General features: G+C 31.6%; 1 protein-coding gene across 1 annotated transcript; it reads right to left on the bottom strand.

The window, feature by feature from the left end:
* Nucleotides 1-402: 402 nt before the first annotated feature.
* On the bottom strand, nucleotides 403-4911 carry LOC18053576. The gene is made up of 9 exons (XM_006448241.2): nucleotides 4523-4911; nucleotides 3875-4050; nucleotides 3188-3366; nucleotides 2406-2690; nucleotides 2261-2319; nucleotides 2120-2156; nucleotides 1901-1972; nucleotides 1131-1452; nucleotides 403-993 (listed from the first exon to the last, which is right to left on the bottom strand). Exons 1-9 carry the CDS (start codon nucleotides 4647-4649, stop codon nucleotides 547-549), a joined length of 1704 nt encoding a protein of 567 aa, XP_006448304.2. The 5' UTR covers nucleotides 4650-4911; the 3' UTR covers nucleotides 403-546.
* Nucleotides 4912-16752: the final 11841 nt, after the last annotated feature.

Here is a 16752-nt window from a genome sequence, read left to right as displayed (position 1 = left end):
TGTGTTTCGTCATATCATTCTTCGGCTCTGCTCCGACTCTGAGCTGAAGATGCATATTAGTGTCTAGATATGGCTTGTTTGAACGCTCCAACAAATAAATTTGAATTGTTCAGATCAACTTGTTCATGTTAAATGCAAATTATGTGTGCTAATCGTATTACATCTTTTAACTGAGGACCGAATAACTGGCTTGCAAAAGCTGGTACATCAGGTTAAACCAGTATCAGATTATTGTTCTTGTTTCTGGATCCGAGTTGCTGCATATTTCTGTTCATACATCAATCTTTCTTTTAAATAATAAAATGGGTTTTGAAAATTGAAGGGCTACAAGGATTGTACTGATAAGCAAAATTTATGATAGCAAGAAATAGTAAAACCCAATCAACAATCAAATTTTCATTTGCTATACATACATATATCAAAGCACTTCAGTAATGGCTACTAGCTTCCAACTCAAAATGGAGCTTCGCCCCATCTTGGTTTCTTCCCCTAATACAATACTCAGAAATGAACCTATTTTTTGTATTAATTCTACAACTTCAAGGCTTAGACTTCATTCGAAGTGTTAGGCGTTGCTACATGATTGCCGTTACTACTATTAACACTGTTCTTCTGACTCCTACTAATGCATTTTATTGGTAAGGGTAGGTTTACAAACACCTCCTCCCTTTGGGGGCGGTTTGCATAGAGTATCCAAAGAAGGAGACAGAGCAAGACTCCAACCGAGATCATACCCAATCCTGCATTCACAATTTTCAGGTAATGCTCCAGCGGAGGGCAGTAATTCGAGGTTATATTTTGGAATGTATCACGGACAAAATTGCAATCTTGGAGACTTAGTAGTCGTGGGGTGTAAAGCTGAAGAGCATAAATCTCTGTCACTGCAGAAACCAACTCCTTGTAAAAGTATGGGGTCACCCTTCCCACCGAGTTGCATCGCCCAAAAGCTGATGACCCAGACGTTGATAATTCACAAGTGTAGTTCTGCCAAACCTGATGACAATCACGATATATAGACTTCAACATTTTATATTGTATAATCTTGCAGAATCTTGATTTGAAAGATTCTAAATGAAAGGAAAAAAAGGAGAAAAAAAGGCATTCAAAATAAAAAGAACAGATGATAATACCTTAGAAGCATTTGCTATCGACACTTCATACGACCCACACTGGCGATCTTGTAGCTGAGAGTCATATGGGTAACACAAGGGAGGCATCACAGGTCCAGTCTGATTGTAATAATAAATGTAATCCTGAGATGGATTTGCATTGGCGATGTTGTAAACAAATTGGTTGACAACATTTACAATGTCAGTGATGACTTCTTTACTCTGGATCAGCGATTTGTTTGTGGTTCTCTGGTCAACACATGGAAGGATGTTGCTAAGAGCGGTCTCCGCATGAGGATGATCTACCCATTCGTCCATGGCCATGCAGGTGTCTGAGATTGCACTATAATACAAAAGATATCATATTCTGTCAGGTAATGGGATTTATTGGGTACACCACTACTGGATCATAAAGATGAGAAAACCTTCATGCTAAAAACCTCAGAATTTCCAGTTGTCACCAAAAAATGAAATAATTTTCAATTGCTCAAATAGAAGTAGAGATCCTTCAACTAAAATTATGCATATTTAAAAGTCAATAGTTTAGGATGAATTACATGGCATGGTTGGTAATAAGAGAGGAAAAACAAACAAGGAACTAACTCTGCATAGAACTAGACAAAAAGATATTTGTAATGAGCCATATCTTAGGCTTTGAGGATGTACCAAGCATTGCATGTAAATGGAATTCAGAAAGATGATAGCTCATTATATATTAGTTATTCATTACATATGAACAAATGTTGTACAAAAACATGGTGGAGATATATCAAATGACATCTGATACTTACTTGTTAAGAATTACAAATACTCCACATAGAATGAATGTAATTGCCACTAGTAACCATCCGCTCAAAATGAATCTGCAATGACATATGTTGGCAACATTAGTTCGAGATAGGAAAAGCATTCAGCAAATGAACAGAACTATTATCGATTGAAGAAGAATATCATCATCATAAATTGAACACATCAATCACATGAAAACGGCGAGAAAAGAGAAAACTCACATATGAATTGCATGTTTGTGCCTGAGGATAGACAAGACTGCCAAAAAAAAAAAATCAATGATTTTCAATCAGGCATGATCAACTTAATGAGAAAATTAAATTCATGAGATCGATCAAGTAAAACTTTTAAACAATACATACAAAGACCAATGATAGACAGAAGAAGCATCAAAGCTGCCACAGTTATCAATGCAGATCGCCTGCAACAACAAATTGACCAATTAAAATCACTAGTTTATACAGATTCAGATCTAGAAATAAATACACAAGGTTTAGGAATACATACACAGCATTGAAGACTTTTCTTATTTTAGCAGAATTTTCACTTGTCTTCTCTGCCAGAGTATTGGCTGCTGTACTAAGATCCCGATTTAACTTATCTATATCATCCATGACATCAGAAGGAAGGAAAACCTGGGCCACATTAATAGTCTTTGCAAGGGAAAGATACTCTGTGACATTTCTCAGGGTTTTCACAGTGTAGTCTGATTGGTTCACAACATATTTCAGAGTATGCATAACTCCACCATGAAATTCATCCTGTCCAACAGAAAGAAGAATACATCCAATCCTGCATGATAAAAAGATACGATATCAGTGGGCGAGATGAAAAAGGATACCACTACAGAGAAGAAATGAGTTATCACATTAAAAAGAATTAGGAAAATCAAGCATGAAAAGCATCTGCTGGGATAGCATAGATGTCAATTACTTGAGACAAAGCTACAGATTCTTCAGATATGATGGATTGAAAATTTTATAATATTTCTTACAGTGCAAAATACTAAAATAAAATTTAACTCATAATTTGTAGACAGCTCCAACAGAATGTTTCAATAATCAAGAGGGGTTCAAGGGGCTTTCTGAGGTTAAAATGTGCAAGGATGTAAAAAAAAGTATAATTGGTCCACTTTCTAACACACTTAAATGTGTATATTGACATCATATTGTTGACCAACTGATTATAGAATGGAAAAGTCACATCTTTCTGAACAACTAGAACAAAAAGAACTTCATTTACAAGGTTTATTATGCAAGTGATTAAAATACTGAAGTTGAGATGTTTACGCTGCAGCACAGGTGAACACAATAAGCAAGATTAAACAAATCCTTTGTGAGCTGGCTGATTCTTTGCCTTTAATGTTTATTCTCCATCCACAGCAATGATGTGCCACGAGAACCAAGCCAAATGAAATAAACCAGATGACAGCCAGAATGAAAGCAGAAGCACCTGTAAATCCAACAGACTGCATGCACAATGATGAAAAGATTAGGTACATTAATGTTAAATATTTTGCACATTTCAGATCTCTACAAAGTGATCACAAGTAAAATATGTCTGCTAGAACAACCAAACACTGGAAATACACACTCTTTAACAAGTTAATACTTTTTCCATGATCTTATTGGATCTTGGGGAACCAAACTCTTCATGACGGTCTAAAGTAATTAAAATATGATTATAGTTTGGAAAATTTCAAACTGACTATCCAACCAAACTACGTTAAGCAGCATTCCAGCAGAGTAACTTATAGACAGGGTAGATTGCATTTCAAATAAATTCAAAACTTATTGTCCTTTTAACTCAAAATCCCGAGAACCATTAGGTGCCTAGAAACAAATGATCATGCACCAAATGAACAGAAATATCACAGTTACCAATAGGCATAAATATAATAATGCTCAAGCAATCACAAACTTCAACAGACCAATCAAAATTCTACTGCAAGATAAGATACAAATTGCAGGACTCACAGCCCAGTAATGTTTATTCGTGATATCCCAACCGCCTTGATAACTCCTGAAGTGGTTAAGTATGTCAGGCCTCTTAGTCCTGTTTGACGCTAACAGTAGAGGCTCCAGCATTTCTGGCCCTGGCGCTACGGCATCCTCATTGATCCCATTTTTCAAGGGTCCCAAATTATGCTCTCCTGTATACGCAACAAGCATAATACAATAAAATCAACCGTTACAAATACACCGAATACTGTAACACGCTAAACAAAGCACACATAACCAAACAAAGATGAGATTTTTAATCTCTGCTATGTAATAAAAGCATCTAATCTTGGCCACAGTAAGCATTTCGACATTGTTATCAAAACAAATAAACTGAGCTGTTTAAGGAAAACAACAAGAAGTTTTATTCGTCCCTTGTCTATAAAAGACAAAACAGAAACAATAAAAACACATGATCAGTGTAGTGTGCCTAAACCAACTGATCACCTGAGTTGAGCTCTAAAATTCACATTTCTTGACACACCAAAAAAAATAAAATAAAATAAAAGATTATCAAGAATACAAAGATTACAAAACTCAAAACACATTACTAAACTCAAACAAAAACCCAGATACTAATTATCAATATCGATATCAAGTTGTGAAACAAGTTGAAATACGAACCTAAAATTAACTTGAGGGCATCCCTGCCAGACCCATCTTGTGAAAGAGCTGAAATCGACCTCAAAGAAACCAAAACAAGAACAAGAACAAAAAATGAAGCCTTCCCAGTTAAAAATGCCATCTTCATTCGCCACTCGTCTCTGCGAAATGATATTTTTCTTACGACAGAGACCCCAAATGAATTCGGTCCATTATCAAGAATGGATCTTTTTTACTCGGTAACAAATCAGGAGAGCCAAAAACAAAACAAAGTAAATCAGATAGCATTTATTGTGATTTTGTCAAAGTAGAAAGATAAGAGTCACATGAAGAGGAGCTAACTAAAAAGGCGGGTGTGTTTTAATGAGAGAATTAAGCTAAACATCAGCCTAAGCAAAAGCACATGCTAAAGCGCTTACTCTGCTACTGCTTCTTATAAGCAGCGTCGCACTTTTTGTTATTTTGTCTCATACTGCTTTTGCTTTTTCTCTCACTTCTTACTTTACCCTTTGGTCTAAATTACCCTCGTTCGTGGATGAATAGGATAATAGTATTTGTATCCTGAGTTTTCTTGATTTCTCAAGCAATGCCCCAACACTTTTTCATTTGGTATCAAATAGGTCCCTAATTTTGAAATGATTGAAACATAATTCAGTGTTAAGTTCCATAATGCATACACTTAACATTGTAATCGTTAATGCTCAATTCTATAAATCTCCTCTGGTTATTTTAAATAAGAGTGACAATTTAAATTGGTGTATCATATCCAATTTAGATAAATATACATAGGCCCTGTTTATTAATTATGTCAAGTATTTTAAATACTAATTTGAAACAACTATTAATGAATAAATAAATTATATATGATAGAGGTTATTGTCTTAGTGGATAATATCAACTAAATTGGGTGATAAGTTTAGTGTTGCTGGAGGTTAAGATTTTTAGATAAGTGTAATTATATGAAGAATTGACACATGTAATAAATTAACTTATGGTTGTCTATAAAAGCTGAAGTTTGTGGGAATGAAGGAGGGCGTCAGAAGAAAAAGAAAAGCAAAGCCAACATAGAAGCAATATTGAAGCAGAACAAAAAAGAAGTCAAGCAACCTAGAAGCCAAAGAGAAGCCAAAGATCACAAGCTAAAGAAAAAAAAAAAAAAAAAGAGAGCAACAACAACAGTTAAAACAGAGAGTAGCAGCAATAGGGAAAACAAAGAGAAGATTAAAGAAGCCAGGAGCACATAAAAGCTAGGGATGGCAATGGGGTGGGGTGGGGTGGGGTGGGGGGTGGGGAGGCTTACCCCATTCCCCACCCCATTAAAATTTTTTGCCTCCATTACCCAATAAATTTAGTGGGTTGGGGATGGAGAATCCCCACGTGGGGAATGATTGCCTCATCCCCACCTCATTCCCCATTTACTTATTTTATAGTAAATATAAATATATGATTTCAGTAAATTAAAAATTAGAAACTTAAAATAAAATCATCACTATATTATGAAGTATTTAAAAAAAATTTAAATTTCTAAAAGTTTGAAACAATATCTTAAAATGATATTAAAAGTGAAAAATATTTAAAGAGAGCAACACATTAAAAGAGAAAAGTAATAATGTTTTAGAATTGAAAAAATATTATAGGGTTTTCTTTTATTCATATCCTGTTTATATTGCATAAAAATTAAAAAAAAATTATTAATTGACATTGTAGTTGATAAAATAAAAATTACTAAATAAGAATTAAAAACATATTTATATATAATGAGGATTGGGGTAGGGTGGGGTGGGGAGTGCAATACCAAACCCCACCTCGTTAACAATTTGGGAATTATTTTTCCCCCACTCCCCACTCCATTCCCCAAAAATTATTAAAAATTTTCTTCATTTGGGGTGGGGCTCCATGGGGCTCCAAACCCGTGGAGGATTTTGTCATCCCTAATAAAAGCCAAAAAAGCCAAACGACATAAAAGTCGAGATAGAAAAAAGTTAAAGAAACCAAGAGAAAAGACAAAGACTAAAAACAAAGGAAAAACTAGGCAAAAGAAGAAGAAAACGAGGAAGAAGAAGACTGTTTACAAAAACAACAATTAATAAGTTTTTTATAAACTTACTCACCTATTTAACATATTTTCAAAAAAAATTAAAATAATTTCTTTTTTAAAAAGAAATTTTTAAAATACTTATAGGAATAGCAACTCAATTTTTGATCGAATATAGGCTAAATATATGATTATATTCTTTTTATTTGACTAAAAATAATCAACATAAATTATCAATTCAACCGTCAATCATATCATAAATAAGTCAATATACTGGAAACTTTAAAACTTGAACCCATGAGATAATAAATGAGTGAAACATATTTGATATAATTAAAAAAAAATTCTTAAGTAAACCTTTTTGCTAACTTCATATCAAGTTCGTGTGGATTAGTGGTCATAATTGTTACTCTAATTAACTAGGAACATGTATTAGATAGATGGTCTTATATTAAAAATTTGAAAACTTAGGGACCTAAATGTTATTTACATCAAACGAGTTTACTAAATATATGTTGGTAAGGGCATTACGGGAAAAGAATATAAAGTTGTTTGGGACTGAATCCCAGGTGAATGGGAACACAACCGAAGTGGGGAAGTCCCTTTTAGCGGCGCGTTGATTTACGTAAAAGCTTTTCTTAGTTACGCGGATTATGGAAATTATGATCCTGTGTGTTTAGGTGCAGCGTAAGCATCATTTGCTGATCGGATTTGTTGAGCTGAAATATTCAGTTTCGTTGAAGCGTGGGAACCACCAACAAATCTTTTTCTTTAGGTGGGATCTTATCGCGGATCATGATGTGATGATGATGACCGGACTGTTTTGTTTGCGCGTTTCCAGCGACTGCTGTGGATACCTGTTCCCTGTTTAGCGAGAGTGCGTATGAAGAAAAAGGAAAGTTTAAATTTTTAGACAATTTTTTACAAACTAAAGAACATACATAACATTAAATACAAATTATTTCGAACACGATAAATTTTACAAAAAAACAATTGAGAATCTTAATTGACAGATATTCTTATCAATTTTGTTTTTTAACTTTACAGATTCATCGTGTCATTGAAACTAATTGAAAAAAAAAAAAATTAGCGGCACTGTCTTAACTTATAACAATTGAGATTATTAAAAAAATCATAATTTTTTTAAAAAATAAATAAATTAACATCTTTTTAAGTCAAGTTGCTTCAAGCCTATATCCTTAATTCAAGAATAAATAAATATAGGGAACATATTTTCCAAAAATATCTTAATTATAGCATACCTGAAAAAAAATGAATTATAATATAAATTATAAGAATAATAAAATAAAATAAAAAAGTATGCGACTGTGTCTTATAGTAGTGCGGTGTTGGAATGGGCATGGCAAGCATGAAAAGTGCAAGGAATCACCAGCCACGTGACAGGGTGCTCGACAAAGAAGGCGAAGGGGGCCCACACTGGTACCGAACGTCATAATGGTGGGAGCCAGGAATGGAAAGGAGTGGCAAAATGCAACGAAGCGTCAGCGACACCGGATCTGGCGATCGCCACCAAATCCGCTGGGCGCAACACATCGTCGGTGATGGACACTCAACGCTGCCCTTTTAATTGAGCCGTGGCCCTCAAGAAGGGGTTTGCGGTCAATCAATGCGGGCGGCGCTCTGATCTCATCTTCGTCTGATTATAAATTCTTATTCCTTAATCATTTTTTTGGAACCAATATTTATTTAAGTTCCATTAGAAAAAGTAATCTTCCTTGAATTACGGCCTCAAGTTTCTGCAATAATTTACCTATACATGGAACTATTAATGTTGGAGATCTTAATATATTAGTTCTAAATTAAATTATAATTTTTTCTGTGTCACTTATTTTTTAAATAATCATTTCATAATTTATAAAATTATTTGTGTTGTTCAACATTTTTTTATATATATGTATGCCATAAATAAATATAGATGCGCGGCAAATTAATTCATAATTAAAGTCCAACTGATAGAGTGAGTTTTCAATTAAGAATTTCTAATCATATTAAATTTAAGGATAAATTAAAAAATTAAAAAATAATAAATTTCAAGAAAATTCTATGATGCCGTGATTTTATATCGTAATTATTATGAACCATTGGATTAGATTAACGATTTATAATTATTATAATATAATAAAAAATTTTAATTAAATTATATATAACCAGTTACAAGCCGGTTAAATATAATTTTAAAAATAAAATTTTTACCGGTACAAATTTAAAGAGTAAACGGATATGCATGTTTTCTTATACACGTTTTTTTTTCATTCTACAAAACAATTCTCTGAACAAACTTCAAGACATAAAAAATAAACAATATAAAAATCTTTCTTTCATTTCTTTTATACTGCATCTTCTTCGTCCTTTCTTCTTTGGCCATTTCTTCTTCCTCTTCTTTCCTTCTTCCTCTGTAAACTCCTTTTTTTTTCCCTTCATCTTCTTAAATCACCTTACGCTTCATTAGTTCAAATCATTGTAATTGAACGCGTATGAAATTACTTTAAAAAATAAGAAATTACTATAAAATTTGGTTCTGTTGTACATGAAAAGATTGCAAACTCAATGTGTGTTTAGGGAGCTAGCTAGTTTTATTTGTTCAAATTAATGGGATTATTAAACAGAAGTTTGGGCATTTATACAGAGATGAAGCAACAAAAAGTATCCAAGTTAGACCATGTGATATATCAAGAAGCAAAAGAATGGATGACTACTCATGAAAGATTAATTTGAACATTTATACAGTGTGACCCATTGATTAACTCGGATTTTCTTTTGGTTGCTCTCAATTTTTCCTGAATTCAGTAACTCAGTGATAACTAACAATGCTCTTCATAACTTTGTTTTGCCCTTACTTATTATAAAATCTATACTGAATCTTATAAGCTAACTTTATCTTCTATAAAATTATGCTTGTGTTCATTATGATTCTTCGTTTGACTAGTTAAAAGGAATTTTGAATGATCAAAATTTTACAATTTTTTATCATATAGCATGGAAAAAAATTAATTTATTTGAATGTTAAGATAATATATTTACTAAAATTTAGCTTTTATAGGATTGTTCCACTAACTGCATATTCACTATTTTTATTATTTTCAATCATGTCTACTGAATACATATTACTGTTTTCAATTTTAAAGTACAAGTTATAGAAAATAATACCACACTATACTTAAATTCAAAATATAGCAACTATGAAACATAATTTTCATTCTCCTTTTTATTTTCAGAAAATATCAATTCAAAAACAATACCGAACAAGCCCATAGTAATCCAGTTATTTGAAAAAAAAAATCATTTTCTTTCTATTTGTGATTTAAACTAAATTTTGTTTTGGGTAAAAAGCTAGTCAGTTGATGGAAAAATGAGTAAAGTAATGTTGGAGTTGTAAATTGCAAGAAAAACTTGTAAACAAAACAAAAACTTTGAAAAATGAAATAGAACTTGTAAATTGACATTAAGTGTGAATTGAAACAAAAAAAATTGTAAACGACACAGAAAATGAGTAAATTGATGGAAAAATTGGTAAATTAATTTTGGAGTTGTAATTACAAGAAGAACTTTTAAACAAAACAAAAACTGAGAAAAATGACATGGAACTTGTAAATTGACATTAAGTGTGAAATGAAATAAAAAATTTGCAAACGACACATAAAATTAGTATATTGATGGAAAAAGGGGTAATAAATTTTGGAGTTGTAAATTGTAAGAAGAACTTGTAAACAAAACAAAAGCTGAGAAAAATGACATGGAACTTGTAAATTGACATTAAATGTGAAATAAAACAAAAAATTTGTAAACCACACATAAAACTAGTAAATTGATAGAAAAAATAGTAAATTAATGTTGGAGTTGTAAATTGCAAGAAAAACTTGTAAACAGAACAAAAACTTAGAAAAATAACATAGAACTTGTAAATGATATTAAGTGTGAAATAAAACAAAAAGCTTGTAAACGACACATGAAACTAGTAAATTGATGAAAAAACGGGTAATTTAATGTTGGAGTTGTAAATTGTAAGAAGAACTTGTAAACAAAACAAAAACTTTAAAAAATGACATAGAACTTGTAAATTGACATTAAGTGTGAAATGAAACAAAAAATTTGTAAACGACACATAAAATTAGTATATTGATGGAAAAAAAAGGGGTAAGTTAATGTTGGAGTTGTAAATTACAACAAGAACTTGTAAACAAAACAAAACTTAGAAAAATGACATAGAACTTGTAAATTGATATTATGTGTGAAATGAAACAAAAAATTTGTAAACGACACATAAAATTAGTAAATTGGTGGAAAAAATAGTAAATTAATGTTGGAGTTGCAAATTGCAAGAAAAACTTGTAAACAGAACAAAAACGTAAAAAAATGATATAGAGCTTGTAAATTGACATTAATTGTGAAATGAAACAAAAAATATGTAAATCACATATAAAACTAGTAAATTGATGGAAAAACAGGTAAATTAATGATGGAGTTGTAAATTGCATGAAAAACTTATAAACTAAACAAAAACTTATAAATGTTGCATAAAAATTGTAAATCAACATGAACTTGTAAATGTTAAATAAAACTTATAAATCACACATAAAATTAGTAAATGTAACTTGAAACTTATGTAAACTACCTGCTACTTAGGTAACAGGTTACCTATTTATTTAGAATTAATGGTAGAGATTTTTTATTCAAATCTAATAGTCCACATCAATTACAACATCAATGCCGTAAATTTAGTTACGGCATTATAGAATGACCCTAAATTTCAATATAACATATGACAAATAGACTATATTAGAATTTTTTTATTTTTTTATTTATCTATAATTTTAATAAAGCCAGAGATCTCTTAGTTAAATTTTATATTTAAATATAAATATTAAATTTATAGTCGAAAAGTCATAGATGCATTGTATTTCCTTCATATTTTGACAATTGATAGTGACATACATGTGTGAAAGTCCAACGTAATATTTCCCTTTTTATGTTGAAAGGATACTATAATATATTATATTATAAAGTATAAACCATAATCATTAATCAAATGCTTCAATTATATTATAAATGAAAGCAATTACTCCAAGTAACATTTTTTTTTTAACATTACTCCAAATAACATGAATGAGGAGAAGTCTCCATCTATCCCTCTATACCGCAAATGGCAAAAAATAGTAAAATACCAAAGCGTACGTTATTGTTATTCTTGGCTTGCCCGCTATAAATAAATAGCCACACCGGAGTAGTTTGACGCCCACATCAAATTGGAGAATTAGATACTCTTTTAAGAAGTAATGTCCAAATCTCCTAGTTCTAGTCATTTTCTTTGGTGAAATGACCAAAATACTTACAAGGACAAATTAAATAATCATTAAGCCATGTAATAAAAAATAATTGAATAATTATGCTGACTCATGCATTTTGCATTATCATATTAGGTTTTTAATGCTAATTAAAGGGAAATTATTCACTGTCCACCTATTTATTTTACCTTTTAAAAAAATACATAAATATTTTTTTTTTATTTTTCATCGTGTCACTTGAAGTTTACCTTTTATTGCACTCGTCCACTTATATATGATCTCCGTTAGTGGATTTAACATAATGTTAATAAAATGACGTTTTTACCCCTTAAAGGAAAATTACAATTTAATCCAAAATAAATGAAAATTGGAGATAAATTGGCTGGATTTAAATTTTTTCAAGCAACAAAGTTAAATGCAAAGGTAGATGCTAGAAATTAGAGGAAAATAGTATTTGTTGTTGCTTGCTAGATTTAAAAATTTTGTATTTATTTTTTCTCTTTCAATTGGGTTAAACATCAATTTTTTTTTAATTTTCAAATCGCGTTAAATGACGTCGTTTTACTCTTTTAAAAAAAATTAGCATAATACAACATAATTTTAGGTATTCGAATGAAATGTCTCTTTTACCCCTCTAACATCAGCAATGTTCTAACAGCGGCTAGACAGAAGTGGACAAGTGCAATAAAAAGAAAACTTCAAGTGGTGCTCTAAAAAAGAAAAAAAATGTCTGTATATTTTTTAAAAAGGCAAAACAAATACGGTAGATAATTTCTCACTAATTAAACAGCTGGTTACGCTAATTTATATATATATATATATTATCTAGTATGCAACTTGTGATAATATTACAATAGGCATACGATAAATGAAACTAGCTGTCCCATTAATTTGACCTAATTTTACATATTTAAATGAAGCATTAATATATATTTATTGGTAGTTTGATTTTTATATCATGTATAAACAACAGACTTGGTACGCACGGTGAGAAAAATATAAGTCCAAAAAGAAACAGAAGGATTCGATTCCTTTGCTTGCATGAGAGTGAAACAACTCATGCCTGATCTTCGTTTGCACATTTTTTTAATTGGGGTCAAATATATGTTTGAAAGGTATTTGGCTTTCTAATTCTTTGTTTATTGGGGGAATTTTTTTTTTTTTTTTTTGTCCAAAAAGGATTGGGGTAGTTGTTATGTAGATAGACATGCTTTCCATGTGTATGCACATGAAGGTTGAAGGCAATACCTTTTCATCAGAACGTGAATATAAAAGCCATTAGTGTCAGTGTAACATTATTAATTCTATAAGGAAATTATAAAGTCAAAATGATGAAGTGAGAAACCCATCTAATTGATGGCCGAGAATGGTTCAGAACAAGTTGGTTGAATTGGGGCCAAAAAATTTAATGAATAGATAGAATTGATGACTCGTAGCTCTTCTTGTTATCAGTCAATTGTATTTGCCTTCTGAATTTGGGTGATTCTTTTTATGTAGCTTGGGACCATATTGCTTGTTTTGCTTCAAGAAAAAAAAAATGTCAAATGCTGAAACCATCTGCCCCCAAATTTTAAGGGTGAATCTAGTTAATTCTATCTAAAATTAATAAATTAAATCATCAAAATGAAAAAAAAAAAATGAAGCTTAAAGATTTTTCTTTCTCCCGAAAATTTTAGAGATTAAATGAATTTTTTCTCTTTACAAAAAAATAAATTTGTTCTTTTTTTGAAAACAAATTTTAGAGATTTGTGAATTTTAATGACCTTTTTTTTTTTTTAAAAAAAAAAAGAGATTAAGTGAATGTTTTTGCCAAACTCTCTTCTTCTTCCTCTCTCTCACTTTAGCATTCTTTAGATTTACAAAAAAAATAAAGGTGATATTTCTTTTTTATACTTAGGGGCTAAGGTTGGCCATTGGGCCTTCAAGTGGGTGCTTCAATTAACTTGATTTTTCAGGTTTGAAATGAACTTGCTCACTTTCTCCAAGTTGCTACCTGGTGGGAATGATTCACTGGATTTTGCTAATTATGCATATTCGATTACGAGGAAGCAAATAATGATAATATAATTAATTAACACACTCTTCCAAGATTCTTGATTATGTACTTTCAATGGTCTTTATCTAATTGCTTTTGGTGCTTCTTTCATTAAGCACTGAAGGGGGAGGCTTCCCTAATTTGTTAATGAGAAATAATATCCAATGGATTTCCTTAATGACAAAGCTATTCCTTTCTTGATGCAGTGTACACAATTTTAATTTCAACTTTGAGTGCAAGTGACAAAGAGAAGCTTAGTGCCCACTAGAGAAAAAAGTAAAAATGAAACATGAAAAAAAAGAAAAAAAAGTTGAAAAGCACATCCTCTATCGTTTTCCTCAAATTAAAATCATAATTCTATGAACTGCTTCCCATACAATTTCTTTGCTTTTCCATCTATAAAGAAAAGAATAATACGTGTTGCAAAAAGTGGGATACATCTATAAGTACTTTATATCCCATTGACATGATGCACAAGAGAAAATGCCAAAACCTAATAATCACTAACTCTCAACTAAAAGATCCTCATGATATAACAAAATGAATAATAATCTTAACCATTTTTTTTTTCATTTTTTAAAGATAAAGAATGGATAAATTTTCAATTCATTTTTTAGGCCTCTTATTCCTGTCGAGAGTCTGAATAACCAATTAAATAAATCTAAACTTGACCATACCTTTGGAGGCACATGAACACCTTAACCTAATAATGATGTATTAGTCCATGCTAGAGTTACTTCTGATTCTGAAATTAGATTGCGGCTAGCTGCCTGGCTTTCCTAAAAGTCGTTTGTTTGAGGTCTAAACAATAAAAATAACTCAATTTAATCATTTTACATCATCTACTATTACTTTTTTTTTTGTTGTGGGGGGGGGGGGGGGGGGATTTTTTTTTTTTTAAAAAAAAAAAGAGAACGCAGTATACATTTTTTGTATACAAGATATGGTTCACAAATTATTTTGCATGGATATAGATTTTGGGATAACGACATTTAATCAAATCTAATATCATGTTTGCATAACATCTGAAAAATGTTCATTCTCATATTGAAATTAGAAAAAAAAAAAAATTCAGCCCGCAACAGGCCCAAACGTCATATATCTAACACAGTTGTAGACGTCGGGTAACACATATTAATGGGCCCAATAAATATTTCCATCATTATGTCCAAAATCTAGGCCCAAATATTTTCAATAGACTGGCAATATCAGCAGCATGTTGTTATCTGCTTGTCTAGGCAAATTCGGAGATGCCGCGGATTTTTCTGACAGCAGCAGATATTTTTTATATCCAGGCATTCAAATTTCAATGTAGGCAACAGAGAAACGAGCACAAAAACCTGTTTCCGTCCATGTTCTAATTTCTTGGCTCCTGCACAATAATAACATTCATGCAATAATATCTTGAAGTAGTGTCCAAGCGACAGCTTATCTGTTTGGGAAGATGACAGATTCAACTAATACAGATTGTAACTGAGTGAATTTATCACAGGTATAACAATTCTGCACAACTAGGAATGAATACACACACACTAACACTTAGAACTCCTTTTGGGATAGCTGGGCTGTAGCAGTACCATCTTCCCATTTTACAATAATGGTGGAAAAAAAAAAAAAAATTTGGCTCTGAGTGAAAAAAGAGAAAAATAAAAAACAATAGATACATCTACATACAAATTTAGTAAATCGTTTTAACCTAATCAGAAAAACTAGATTAGTCTGCCATGGTAATTCATGGTGAATCCAAGCCGACTCGCAACAATAACATTGTGGCGACAGTCAGAAAGGCTGATAAGGGGATTGAACTTCTATCCAAATCCAAGAGAAACAAACAGTGATGTTGAAGAGTTAAAGATGTAATGGAACTAAAAAGTTAAAGCAGCATGGATATTTCCCCAACTCATTTGCTCCTTGGAATAATGCATCGGCTATTATAGCAATTAAGTTATTCACATATTTTGTTTAAGGGATAAGATGGCATAAGATGACACGACCGTTCAATTCCTAGAAAGAGAAAACTATAAATCTTCCAAGCGAATTCACATCCTAACTCTTTGTCAGCATGCACGAAATTGCCTGCAAAGAAAATAAGACTACTCAAAAGAATCAGACACATGATAAAATTCAAACCACATGAAGAAGATAAGCACGGCGTGACCATCAAAAAAGAACAAAGAGAGAAAAATCATACTTATCAAGAAGGCCAAGTCCCAAGCCACCTAATTTCTTCAAAGAGAAAGAAAAGAGTACAAAATTGGAGCATATTTTGTGCAAATCTTAAGCATATGGTACAATATACAAGTCATTTTGTAAAATTTCCTTATTCAAAAGTAGTACATTTGCATCTCAATCCTGAAGGTTGCATTATCCACTATTTTACAGGAAGCTGATCACCCAAATGATCAATACAACAGGTACCCATAATGGCACAAAGAAAACATGTAGCGAACGGTTTTAACATGCACAATTTTAATTTCTTCTGAAATGTCATAATACAACTGAGTAAGACCTAGTTACAGCAAGAAAAAGAAAGACATAAAGACATACTGTTCTATTAAGAGAAAGACATCGTGTAAAAGCTAGTTTATCAGGAATCAGAATAAGAGGGGTGGAGTCATGCATGAGTAATCTTGACACTACACCGACCTGTTGCAGTTTAGTATCCCCTTGAATCTCATAGTCGCGACTACATCTGCTTCATTAAAGATTGGTCCAACTGCTCCCTTGAAGCATTGAGTATATCCAGCCTGCCGGCCTTACAATCCTCTCAATTTTTTAAATTCTTAAATGATTTCTCATACAAACCACATATTCAACAAATTCTACAAAACACAAAATCTTTTCAGTGGCTTATGATGATAATGCCGCCATAAACAAC

This window comes from Citrus clementina, unplaced genomic scaffold, assembly GCF_000493195.1.
Source record: "Citrus clementina cultivar Clemenules unplaced genomic scaffold, Citrus_clementina_v1.0 scaffold_2, whole genome shotgun sequence".
In the NCBI taxonomy this organism is placed as follows: Eukaryota; Viridiplantae; Streptophyta; class Magnoliopsida; order Sapindales; family Rutaceae; genus Citrus; species Citrus x clementina.
The sequence above is the reverse complement of the archived record's forward strand: the minus strand, read 5'-3'. Positions and strand labels throughout refer to the sequence as shown.